At 48.6% G+C, this 13,340-nt stretch overlaps 1 protein-coding gene across 3 annotated transcripts in view; it reads left to right on the forward strand.

Annotated features, from left to right (window-relative positions):
* ANXA6 (annexin A6) overlaps positions 1 to 13,340 on the forward strand; it is a 57,486-nt gene that overhangs the window by 24,735 nt on the left and 19,411 nt on the right. For all 3 annotated transcript variants that reach the window (XM_003782029.3, XM_012808389.2, XM_023515453.1), the window contains exons 10-17: positions 462 to 557; positions 2,837 to 2,895; positions 3,991 to 4,113; positions 5,220 to 5,278; positions 7,275 to 7,353; positions 9,293 to 9,374; positions 10,158 to 10,252; positions 10,844 to 10,957. In XM_003782029.3, coding sequence (XP_003782077.1) covers positions 462 to 557; positions 2,837 to 2,895; positions 3,991 to 4,113; positions 5,220 to 5,278; positions 7,275 to 7,353; positions 9,293 to 9,374; positions 10,158 to 10,252; positions 10,844 to 10,957 — 707 coding nt within the window. The remainder of the gene's footprint in view (positions 1 to 461; positions 558 to 2,836; positions 2,896 to 3,990; positions 4,114 to 5,219; positions 5,279 to 7,274; positions 7,354 to 9,292; positions 9,375 to 10,157; positions 10,253 to 10,843; positions 10,958 to 13,340) is intronic.

A 13,340-nucleotide genomic window follows, 5' to 3' on the forward strand; every position in this document is an offset into this window, starting at 1 on the left:
TGAGCCCAGGAGTTGGAGGTTGCTGTGAGCTGTAATGCCACGGCACTCTGCCCAGGGTGACAGCTTGAGGCTCTGTCTCAAAAAAAAAAAAAAGAATTCCTTTCTTTTTTCCTTTTCTTTTTTTACTACTAATGGAACATAATAGCTACTTCATCCCCAACTCAAAGACTAATCCTGATTTTATTAGACAGTGTTTTGTGTAGTCCCTTACCAAAGTCATTAACAGGATGCTCAGCTGTTCCATGTAAGTCAGTACTGTCTTCATGTTAGAGAGTGAGGGACTCTCTCACTCACCAACGTATGAAGTTTGCACGGTATGTGCTGACCACCCGGCCACCTCCACCAAGGCACCAGCGTTAGTTTCATGTTAGACCTGGCCACTGCACCCTCTGCTTTTGAAGGCTCTGTTTCTTCTTAGTGCTACAGGGACACTCTCAGACATTCCTGTCTCTCTGTCTCAGTGTTTGATGAGTACCTGAAGAAGACGGGAAAGCCGATCGAAGCCAGTATCCGAGGCGAGCTGTCCGGGGACTTTGAGAAGCTAATGCTGGCTGTGGGTATGTCCTGACATTGCATTCCCAGGGGCATCAAGGGACACTGGCCCAGAAATAAGGGGCTAAGAAGGGAAAAGGGGAATTTGTATGGCATGCAGCTGGGAAAGAGAAAACCTCATGGGCCTTGGCTTCTAAGAGTCTAGCCCAGGCAGCATGGCTGAGGCCAGGGAAGGCGAGGGAGTTGAGTCTCAGGTACTAATTCCTCCCTCTCCCTTCTCCACTGTGGGAGGGACAGGAAGAGCACTGAACTTGGGGTAGAAAGCACCATGATAATATAGTGGACTTTTGGGGAGTATCTACTAAGTGCCAAGCACTATACTTAATGTTTAATGAAAACCCAGGGCTCAACACCTGTAGCTCAAGCAGATAGGGAGCCAACCACATACACTGGAGCTGGCAGGTTCAAATCCAGCCTGGGCCTGCCAAACAACAATGACAACTATACAACCAAAAAATAGTCCAGCATTATGGCGGGTGCCTGTAGACCCAGCTACTTGGGAGGCTGAGGCAAGAGAATCGCTTAAGCCCAAGAATTGGAGGTTGCTGTGACCTGTGATGCCACGGCACTCTACCCAGGATGACAGCTTGAGACTCTGTCTCAAAAAAAAAAAAAGAAAACCCAGGAGTGAGGCCCAGCACCATGGCTCACGCCTATAATCCTAGTATACTCTGGGAAGCCAAGGCAAGCAGATTACTTAAGCTCAGGAATTTGAGACCAGCCTGAGCAAAACTGAAACTCCAACTCTAATAAAAATTAAAAAACTATAGCTCGGCACCTGTGGCTCAAGCATCTAAGGCGCCAGCCACATATACGTGAACTGGCAGGTTCAAATCTAGCCCGGGCCTGCCAAACAACAGTGACAGCTGCAACCAAAAAATAACCATGCATTGTGGCGGGTGCCTATAGTCCCAGGTACTTGGGAGTCTGAGGCAAGAGAATCTCTTGAGCCCAAGAGTTTGAGGTTGCTGTGAACTGTGACATCACAGCACTCTACTGTGCAACATAGTGAGACTCTGTCTCAAAAAAAAAAAAAATAGAGAAACTAACTGAGCATTGTGGCACGCACCTGTAGTCACAGCTACTTAGGACGTTGAGATAGGAGGATCACTTGAAGCCATGATTTTGAGGTTGCTGTGAACTATGATGACACCACAGCACTCAACCCCAAGGTGACAGATTGAGACTCTGACTCAAGAGTAGCCACTGCCATTATCTCCATTTGACAAGCCCATTACTGAGGCTGATCACTTACTAAGGGGTAGTTTTGTGTTTTTTTTTGTTTGTTTGTTTGTTTTTAAGACAAGGTCTCACTCTACTGCTCTGGGTAAAGTGCAGTAGCATCATCATAGCTCACTGCAACCTCAAACTCCTGGGTCCAAGCAATCCTCCTGCCTCAGCCTCCTGAGTAGCTGGGACTACAGATGTGTACCACCACATCCAATTACTTTTTCTATTTTCCTGTAGATTTGGGGTCTCCCTCTTACTCAAGCTAGTCTCAAACTATCCTCCTGTCTTGGCCTCCTGGAGTGCTAGGATTATAGGCATGAGCCACCATGCCTGGCCTTGAGGGGTAGTTTTATAATGAGATGGGGGTACTCTCAACATGAGGATGCCAGGAGCTAATTAATCAATGATGGAGTCAAGGTTCAAACCCAGGGTTTCTCCAAAATTTGCTCTTGACTTAGAGCAAGTCACTTATTCTTGGGGCCCCAGTTTCCTCATGTGTTTACCAGGGAGCAGGAAGGATAGACTGCCAGACTCAGAGCCCCTTGCAAGTCTGACATTCTAAGATTTGGTTTGTGTGAGCCAGGGTTTGTGTGTTTTGTGTGTGTGTTTCTTGGGGAAGAGCTGTAGCACCTCATCTTCCTGCTGAGAGCCTCTCCTGCCAACCCTATTTCAGTGGCACCCAAAGTGATTCAGATGCCAGTTCTCTTCTGGTGTAATAGATCTAAAGAAACAGCATTTCTGCTGCCAGCCCAAACTTTACCCTCAATGTGGACTAGTTCCCTATGAAACCAGAAAGGACACGAAAGATAAGGGTCTTTGAGATAGACTACTCAGATTTTAACAGGCTTATCTCCTGGTTTCTTTGTCCCTTGAATTAGGGTAAAAGTGGGTAGCTCGCCTGGGGAGCTCTGGGGCTGTAGGCCATCAGGAGCCAGGGTTCTTCCTGTGTTTGAGCTACGTGGTCCCCAAGGAGTAGAAGCAAAGAAGGGGCCCAGCCATCCATCCCCCTTCTGAGGCAGCCAGAATAAATCTACCTCTTCCTCCCTCTTCACAGTGAAATGCATCCGGAGCACCTCAGAGTATTTTGCTGAAAGGCTCTTCAAGGCCATGAAGGTGTGTGGTGAGGTTCATGTGAATGCACTTGGTGGGGGGGGGAGCATGTGAATACACTTGGGTCTCTGCCCCCCCACATAGGACTGTGGGGAATCTTTGGCAGGCCCTCAAAGTCCACTGGCCACAGGACTGACCCTGGGGATGGTGCCCTGTTCCAGGTGATCTCCAGAGCCCGGCTGCTTCCTGGTTATGTGCCCTTCCCCCTATATACCTGTCCTTACCTCCTGTTCAATTAGAGGGTGCAGTGGCAGCCTGCACCCGATCTAGCCAGCCAGATGGGATGGCAACCCAGCTTTTAAAACATAGTAATTAACCAGCATGTTCATATACAGTGCACATAGGTAAGACCACTTTGGAAAACGCATTGCCTGCTTAAGACTCATAATGCTCACCTTATGACCCAGCAACTCCACTCTGGGCATGTTATAAGGTTAGTGCTCCCTAGGTTTTTACACATATGACACACAGAGAAACTGAGGATATTTCCATAGCACATGGAAATAAATGAATGCAATCGTTTGTGGCCAAAGGCCCAAGACCCAGGAGCTCAGGGCTTTATGGCCCTGCTGGCCAACCCAAAAGGGCAAAATGGACTGATGGCCATTCTCTGTCCACCGGTGTGCCATGGTGAGGTGGGCAGCTCAGCCCTAGAGAGAAGTTTGCCTGTAGGCACACAATAAGAATGCTTAGGACAGTATTGCCTATATTAGGAAAAAAACTAGAAGCAAGTCAATGTCCATCAAAGCATACAAATCTAAATGTTTTGCTTAGAGCAGTGGTTCTCAACCTTCCTAACGTTGGGAGTCTTTAATACAGTTCCTGTGGGTCGCGACACACAGGTTGAGAACTGCGGGCTTAGAGTTAGAAGGTGAAATTATAAGGGAATCAAGGAGGGAAATGATCGTGAAGAGAGAAGTGGGTGTTTGTAAAAGCAAGAGGGGTACATGAAGAGCTTCAGAGGGACTGGCAGGGTCTGCTTTCTCTGTTCTTAATTTTAACTTTTTATTATGAAAATAGTGTTTCCAACTGAGCCGGGGCTGTCAGCACTCCAACCTCCTCTCAAGCCCCTGTTTCTCAAAGTTGTTTGTCTTCCAGGGCCTGGGGACTCGGGACAACACCCTGATCCGCATCATGGTCTCCCGGAGCGAGCTGGACATGCTTGACATCCGTGAGATCTTCCGGACCAAGTATGAGAAGTCTCTCTACAGCATGATCAAGGTCAGAGAGCTTGTGGGGACAAAAGAGGGACAGAGAGCTTTCTACCCAGACATGGGGCTTGGGGAACACTGCAGGAGGAAAGCTGAGAATCTCTTAGAAATTGCAGAAGCCCGCATCTTTAGCACATTTGAGGAATTTAAGGAAATTCAATAAAAGGGCGGTGCTTGTGAGAGGTAGGATTAAAGAGGAAGGCAGGGCTGGATCATGAAGGGTGCACAAGGGGAACTAAGAATGAGGGCTCTGTCCCAAGGGTGGAAGAAGAGGGACCATGGAATCATACAAATGAGGGACTACAGGGTCCTGCATCGGGTGACTGGTGTGACTCTGGGGCATCCAGCCCATGAGGCTTTGTCAAGAAAATACATGTAGAGTTGTTTTTTTTTTTCTTTTGGGGGGATGCATGGAATAGTGCTGTGTGGGGGAGACAGGAAAGAGATACAAGTACATTCCCTAAAGTATGTTTCCAAAGAGGGATATTTGGAGGCATTATGTGCAAAATATTCCAGGAGAAAGTAAACTTGGCAACAACTGGAATAAGCAAAGATAAACTAGTTTCTTTACCTTGGAACTTTTCATAGCCTTTAATATTTTAAAGTCCATTATGAAGCTTGAGAAGGGCTATAGAATATGCCGTCTGTATCAGTGTGTGCATCTATCCAATATGGATTTGTTTGGGTTTTGGCATTTCCCAGGGCATTTGTTCATGGAATATTTCACTTAGGAGGGTTGGCGACTGCCCCGCAGCAGTGGTGTGCTGGGGACATCTTACTCTGGCTCGGGAGAACAGCAAGCACCTCTTCTCAGCTGTGCATTCACTGAAATTATTCATCGTTGGAACTGTTTATTATATTGCAGAATTTGGCAAATGCTACAAATCAGGGCTTGCTGGCTTTGTTCTCCCTGCCCCCCAGGGAGCCAATTGTTAAGTATTTACTACCATACCACTGTTAGAGGGTTCAGCCACCTCCAGACAGGAGGAGGGTCATGGCTGCTGTGAATAAGTGCTCACTCAGTCTCCCCTGTTTGGGGTCATACAGATCCTTCCCTCATTGTCTTGGAAGGAGCCCAGGACAGGATAAGAGGTAAATTTTCTTCTTTCACCCCAGAACGACACCTCTGGCGAGTACAAGAAGGCTTTGCTGAAGCTGTGTGGTGGAGATGATGAGTAAGTAGCTTCCCGCCCTGGGCTGGAGGGAGTGGCCTTGGGTGGCAGGTGGGGACTCTCCTGGCTATCATCCCGATGGATGAATTGGATGAGTTAGGAATCCTCTGAGCCAGGAGCAGCACACAGGTGAAACACGGCCTTTGCCAATATCTGCTGTGCCTGAGGATCTGTGCGTCTGTGTGTGTCTGAACGTGAGTGTGGTCTCTGTCAGGGAGCTATGTTTGCTCTTATGAACCTGGGGTTGTGGAATCAGAATATGAGGTTCCGGGCGCTACTACTTCATAGAGGTTTCTCAGTTGCATTATCTGTGGGGAAAATTGGAATCCTGCTGCCTACTCATTTAAGCAGCATATTCGCATTAAGTGCCTTCAGAGGGGGAACCATCTGAAGCAGTGTAAGGTCAGCTTGCCAGGCAGTCCTGTACAGGGTGGAAGTGTCGGGCCACATAAGAAGTATATATGATGTAATGAAGACTATGTTAACCAGTTTGATGAAAGTATTTCAAATTGTATATAAAACCATCACATTGCACCCCATAATTACATTAATGTACACAACTACGGTTTAATTTAAAAAAAGAAGTGTATATGAAAGCACTTCTAGGTGCACTGGCCCAGGCTGGGGGAGGCACTTTGGAGATGTGAGATCGCAGCCCAAGGAGGAAGATGAGGAGGAGGAGCCAGGTGAGGAGAGGGTCTGGGCTTTTAGGTAGAAGAAATCATCTATAGAAAGTTCTAGAAGTGAGAAGGAACAAACTTGTTTGGTTATATGACCAAGGGCACACCTTTGTGAAATATAGCAGAGAGAGATGAGGCAGATAGGTGGGCAGAGCCTGGGGCCCCTTCCCAGAATGTTAAATGGGGCCATGACTTGACTAGGTTTGCGTCCTAGAAAGGGAATTAGAGGTGCTCTGATTTCCCTTCTCTGCGGCTTCTCAGGATCCAGTTATGGAAGCCAGATGAGGACCTCTGGCCCAACCTTGGTAAAGGGCCACAGGGGCCTGTGCAGTTCAGCAGACATTTCCTGAGCACCTGGCACTTTGCAGGAGGAGATGTGGGAAGGGTGTGCCCCAGCCTGCTCTCACTGGCTATTTGAAAGGGGAGACCAGGAAAGTCTCTCAGAGTCTAAGGAAGAAAGGAGAGGTCAAAAGATGGGGGAAGTCCTGTCGCAGTTGAGCCCTGGACAAGGAAGACTTCTGGGAGGAGCCAGCATTGCAGGGGTCTCAAGAGAGGTGGAAGGTTCTCAGAAATGGAGGGAGGACTCTGATGAATGAATGAGGCTATATGCTTGCTTTTTTTTTTGAGACAGAGTCTCACGTTGTCACCCTCAGTAGACTACTGTGGCATCACAGCTTATAACAACCTCCAACTCCTGGGCTTAAGCGATTCTTTTGCCTCCGCTTCCTGAGTAGCTGGGACCACAGGTGCCCGCCATAACACCCAGCTATTTTTTGTTGCAGTTTGCCCAGGGCCAGGTTCAAATCCACCACCCACAGTATATGGGGCTGGTGCCCTACCCACTGAGCCACAGGCGCCCCACCCATTTGTGGGTGACAGGCAGGGTGTGTGTGTGCTGGGTGTATGTGAGAGTGTGAGGTAGGGTATTTGCGTGTGTGTGTGTGTGTGAATGTGTGTTGGAGTGTTTACATTGGTGTGTGTGTATGTGTTGGGTGGGTGTGAGAGTCTGTGTTGGGGTGTAAGTGGTGAGAGTGCGTCTGAGTGTGTGAGTGTGTGTGTGGTGGGGTATATTATGTATGTGAATGTGCTTTGGGGTATGGTGGGGTATATTATGTATGTGAATGTGTATTGGGGTGTATGTGCATGAGTGTGTTGGCAGCGTATTGGAGTATGTGTGTGGTGAGGTTTGTATGTGTGTTGGGGTGTGTGGTGAGGGGGTGTGTGTCAGGGCACTTGTGTGTGTTGGGGTGTGTTGCACGTGTGGCGTCTTGCCCACAGTGACATGCCCTCCTATCCTGTCCCTAACCCCTCCATTCCAGTGCTGCTGGCCAGTTCTTCCCGGAGGCAGCGCAGGTGGCCTATCAGATGTGGGAGCTTAGTGCAGTGTCGCGAGTAGAGGTCAGACCCTCCCCTCCTGCTTGACCTCTTGACCACAAGCTTGTACTCCTCTGCTCGCACCTTCTGCTGCTCCAGTTGGCACCCAGGTGTCCCCTGGTGGCTAACCGGAGACACAGACTCTCACATCCAAGCTTCCTTTCCCCTCAGAGTGATGCTCTGGGGGCACCTGGATCTTTCCTTACCTACTGGTGCCGGGGGAGTGTTCTGGCCTGCTGACTACTAACCGGGCCTGCTGAAATGGAGACCTGGCTGGTTCCAGGGAGGGGCCTGCCCCACACTGGGTCCAACAGTGGGACTTCAGAGGCATGAAAGCTGAGACTGAATAGGTTCCCCTGGCTGCACAGGATGATTCACAGTTGTCCTCCTGAGCTTCCTCAGAACTGGGGTCCACAAAGGACAGGGATGAAAGGTTGGACAGAAGTACCTGGGCAAACCATTCTAACCTTAGCTTCTCCCTGTTCCTTGCTGTGCTACCTCTGGCACATCCCCACCTCTCTCTGGGCCTCTATGTCTCCATCTTTAAAAGGAGGTGGGGTGGACTTTGCAATCTCAGGGACCTCTATGGGCCTTTGAGCTCTGATGTCCTAGGACAGCATTTCCCAAAATATCAATGGAAGGCAAGAACTATCACTGCAGTTGATCTTGAGTGATGTGAGAAACAAACTGATTGGCAGAGTAGGGTGGGCTTCCGTGGTGTTAAATAACTCTGAACCTCACATAGTGAATGAGAAAGGTTCTTTTCAGTTTCATCAACCTTTCTGATTACATCAAAGAGAAAGTCTTGGTTTGGGGCTGCCTCTCTGCAACGTTCTCTGATTTTCCTTTCTCTTTTCTTTTTTTTTTTTTTTGAGACAGAGTCTGACTTGGTCGCCCTTGGTAGAGTTCTGTGGCATCACAGCTCACAGCATCCTAAAACTCTTGGGCTCAAATGATTCTCTTGCCTTAGCCTCCCGAGTAGCTGGGACTATAGGCTCCTGCCACACCACCAGCCATTTTTAGAAATGGAGTCTTGCTCTTGCTCAAGCTGGTCTCAAACCTGTGAGCTCAGGCAATCCACCCGCCTCAGCCTCCTAGAGTGCTAAGATTACAGGCGTGAGCCACCGACCCGGCCCCTGATTTACACTGAGATTCCTGGCTTTAAGTTCAGAGTTTTTGGCAAGCAATGACATCATGTTAAATTTAATTATATTTCACATTTGTTTTGTTTTTATTACACTTAATTTCACAGTTCATCTTTTATGACATATGATACTGACTTCCTAATTTATGATGGGAACATAAAATTAGTTTCATTAATTCATTTAACAAATATTTTTTGAGTGCCTGTTTTGCGTGAGGCACTGATATAGGCAGTTGGGATATATCAAAGGACAAAACAGACAAAATTCTGTGCCCTTTAGGAGTATTTAAATACACTTTAAATTGGATATATTTAAGTGAACAGAAAAGGAGTTAAATGAGGTAAACGTATTAGGAAATAGCAGGGGGTGTATGCAAATTTGGAACAACATTGTGAAAGTCACTGAGGAGTGACTGAAGTTTGGGAAACTCTGTTCTGGTATTTCAGACATATCTGGGCCCTGTTTACTGGGAGTGACTCTTTAAGAGGCAGAGGCAGAGGGGTCCTTGGAGGCAGGTGTGAATCTGAAAGACTGGGGAGGAATAAGAAGCCCCAGGGAGCTAAGATGACTGAATCCCAGCAGGCAGGAGCCTGGCCACTCTCCGCCTGACCAGCACCTGCCCTGCTCCCAGGCCTGAATCTCTCTGTCTCTCAGCTCTGGTGCAGGGTCTGTCTGCTGTGGCTTCACCTCTGCCTTGTCCCCCCAAGCTGCTTGGTTTGGGCTTGTGGGGATAGCTCCCCACCCCTCGCATGTTCTCTCTTGGTCTGGCCCCCGGGGGGCCTTCAGGCACCTGCTGAGTTTCTTTCTACTTCTTGCAGCTGAAGGGAACAGTGCGCCCAGCCAATGACTTCAACCCTGATGCAGATGCCAAAGCGCTGCGGAAAGCTATGAAGGGACTTGGTAAGGGGCATAAAAGGGGCAGGGGTGGGCTCTGTGGCTGGGGGTGTGGTATGTTTGGCAGTGGGCTAGGCAAGGGAGCAGGGCACAAACTAGGGTTTACAGAGTGAACAGGACTTGATCCTGCACCAACTGACCCTGTGCTCGGAAAGTCCAGTCAGGATCAGGGAATCTAGGGTTTGGTTTCCATTGCCTTTTCTCTCCCTATCCGGCCAGCAGCAACTCCCAAGGGGCTGTAGGATGGTAGACAAAAAAATGCCTTGAAAGATAGAGTCCATGCCAGGTGTGAAGTTGATGGCAGTAATCTGAGAGGCAGGAAGGGGTATCCTAACACCTTCCAGAGTCAGCGTGCTGTGGTTAGAGGGACTTGGGGTCCAGCAAACAGGGCTTAGATTGTCAGGGTTGGAAGGAAATCTTAGTCTAGCCTCTTCGTGTTACAGATGTGGAAACTGAGTCCCAGAAAGGCAAAGGGACTTGCCCAAGGCAGACAGCCAGTGCTAGAGCCAGGACTAAAACTCAGAGATCCTGACTGCCAACCCAGGACCCTCCACCCACCAGGTGTCCTTTTTCCTAAGCAGTGGCATGACAGAAAGAAAGGCAGTGAGGAATCAAGAGGGTGTTAGTGGTTTGAGCCAGATGGAAGGTTCCTGCAGGGGTTCAGGAGCACAGGGCTGCCTTGCCAGGCATCCCCCCTGCTAGAAGTTGCTGGAGATATCAGTGGGGGGTGGGTATGGGCAAAGCTGAGCCATAGGCCTTCTTCTGAGGTGTGTGTCTCTGGTGACTCAGGAACTGATGAAGGTACCATCATTGATATCATCACACGCCGCAGCAATGCCCAGCGGCAGCAGATCCGGCAGACCTTCAAATCTCACTTTGGCCGGGTAAGGGCTCCTTCCCCTTGGGCCCAGGGCCCCGCATCCATGTACCTCCCCTGACGGAGTTCAGCCAGCTCTGCACAGTTGGGCACCAGGGACCCATGGCAGTGGAACCCCACGTTGTCAACATGATCTCAGAGTGTCTCCAGTGTGGGTTTGGGCAGACAGAGCCCTCCATTCCTCCAGTTCCTCGTGTTGGGCAGTACCTGTGTGGGCTGGCTTGGTGGCATCAGAGGCTCAATGTGGGGCTAACAGTTGTTTTTGTGCAGTGCTTCATGAGTGCTGGTTCAAGGCTGGATGCTAAGTGTTAGTGACTATTGCACTTTGGTGGCGTCTGGCTTAGGCTGATGAGTTTCCCCCAGATGGAAACAATATCCTTCAGTGCTACCCTCCCCTTCCCTTTCCAGTCTTCCTCCTGGTTGCCTACCCCCCACTTTGGCTTTATCTAAATGATAAATCCAACATCAACAAAGACAGACACAAGCTTTCCTGATCCCCGGTTCAGAGCTCATTTCCTCATTCCATATCTCTTCCCTTCCCCGGATCATGTGTGGGCAAGTGCTGATGTTGGCATGACCTTGGCTCTGCCCTTGGCAGGACTTAATGGCTGACCTGAAGTCTGAGCTCTCTGGAGATCTGGCGAGGCTGATTCTGGGGCTCATGATGTCACCGGCCCACTATGATGCCAAGCAGTTGAAGAAGGCCATGGAGGTATAGTGTGGTACCAATGGAATGGGGTCCAGTCTGTGCAGGTGCTGGTAGGGCCACAAGTGCCCCTCTGAAGCCCAGGGGATGGAATCCCTCTCATCCCTAATACAAGCTGGCATGACACAAAAGGAGAAAGGTAGAGGATGTAGCTGAGTCCGAAGACTTAAATGCTGTTCTGACTCTTGGCCCTCTCCTGCCTTGGCTCTGCTGTCTTCTGTGGTCACTTGTCGGTCCTACTAGCTAGCAGCTACAGTGGAGAGTTCCTTCTTCCCGGGAGTCCCAGCAGAAGTCTCGGAATTTACTCTAATTTGAGTGATATACCCAGTAACCAGAGGGACTGGGGTCTCATAGAGCAGCTGGAGGAAGCAGGGTGGGTCTGGGTAGAACATAATAAGAGTCTGTATTCCAGTCCTGCCACTCACTGTGTTATGCTGGGCCATTACTTAACACATCTTAAGACTCTGTGCCTTCATTTGTGAAATGAAAACAGTCTCTGCTCTTCAAAATGGGACAGGTCAAACAAGGTCACAGGTATGAAGGGCACTGTTAAGTCTGAAGACCTGACCCTACCTTTAGCAAGAAAGAGGGTTATGTCTTGGCCCAGATGTTACTGGAGCAGCTTTGCTTCCCCAGGCACCAATCATACTATTGGCTTCTGTTTATGAAGAACATATGGTAACTGTCTGGGGCTGAGTACATCAGCTCCATTAGTTGCCTTGTCAGGCCACCAGGTGAGGCTCTTATTTTTTCAACCCATCTTGCAGAAAGGGAAACTGAGGTGGGGGGATTATTTATTGGTCAAGGTCACAGAGCTATAAAGTAGCAAATCTGAGGTTCAGACCAAATCTTTCCAACCCTAGAGCAGTGATTTTCAACTGGTATGCCACTGCACCATGTTCTGTGACAGAATCTTAGGTATGCCACAAAAACTTTTAAAGATCATTAATTAGTTTTGAAAGAAATTTTAAAGAAATTATGAATTAAATTATTTTTGAAAGAGGTTCAAAGCATGGTAAGTATATTCTTTTTTTTTACTCTTTTTTTTAATCAACATAATTTAAGTGTGCTGTGAGACAAAAAATAGTTGAGCAAAACTGCTCTAAAGCTTATCTTGACAACCACAGGAAACCACTGGGACTTTTGGTCCCTTCAAGATTAAGAGAACAGCAAAAGAGAACTAGAGGACTTTTAAAAAGCATTGCCTAAGCAAAGCAAACTGAGATTATTGTTTATTAAAAATTCCTAGGTGGGCTCAGCGTCTGTGGCTCAAGCGGCTAAGGCGCCAGCCACATACACCTGAACTGGCAGGTTCGAATCCAGCCCAGGCCCACCAAACAACAATGACGGCTGCAACCAAAAAAAAAAAAAAAAAAAAATAGCTGGACGTTGTGGCGGGTGGCTGTGGTCCCAGCTACTTGGGAGGTGGAGGCAGGAGAATCGCTTGAGCCCAGGAGTTGGCGGTTGCTGTGAGCTGTGATGCAACAGCACTCTACTGTGAGCTTTCACCTCAAGGGTGAAAGCTTGAGGCTCTGTTTCAAAAAAAAAAAAATTCCTAGGTGAAAAAGCAAATGATCTAAAGATACAGCATTCATGTCCCTTCTTTATAGAAGGGGCCAATAAGCTAACCTGACCCAGCCCTTTCTATGCTTGCAGTTTACAAATGGGAAACCGAGGGAGGCTCAGACAATCAGTGACTTAGGGGAAGGATAGAACTTGATCCTGGGGCTTGGGACGCTCCCAGTTTCCTTACCACACACCTGCTTCTCATAAAGAGACTCCTGAGGCTCACTTAGGGTTGACCTCCTGGGATCAGAGAATCCACTAGGTGGCGACCTCTGTGAGGACAGAGAACATGGCCCCAGCACCTTGCACAGTGACTGGCTCATGGCAGGAGTCTAACAGATGTTCAAATGAATGGACCAGTGGCTGATCAATCTCAGCCGCTTCCCTCTGTGTGGGGACCTTTGTGCAGCAAGTTCCCCTGCCCACCCGAGGGCCGTAATGTCATAGCCCATGTAATGGCCCAGTGGCTGATCAAGCTCCCTGCTTCCCTCTGTGTGGGGACCTTTGTGCAGCAAGTTCCCCTGCCCGCCCCAGGGCCGTAATGTCATAGCCCATGTATCATTCCTCAAATCTAAATATAAACAAATGTGGTATGTTTTTATCTTAAAGCACAAAATTCTTTTTCTTCTGACAAAACAATATTTGCTCTCTGTAAAACCTTGAGAAATACGGATAGAGCAAAAACAGAAGAAAATAGCAATTGTGTGTGAGGTCCTTACTCACCCAGAGAGCACAGCCTCCATTAACACTGTGATGCGGCTCGGCGCCTGTGGCTCAAGTGGCTAAGGCACTGGTATGCCACTGCACCATGTTCTGTGACAGA

This window comes from Otolemur garnettii, unplaced genomic scaffold, assembly GCF_000181295.1.
Source record: "Otolemur garnettii isolate 467f Iridium unplaced genomic scaffold, OtoGar3 scaffold00003, whole genome shotgun sequence".
Taxonomy (NCBI): Eukaryota; Metazoa; Chordata; class Mammalia; order Primates; family Galagidae; genus Otolemur; species Otolemur garnettii.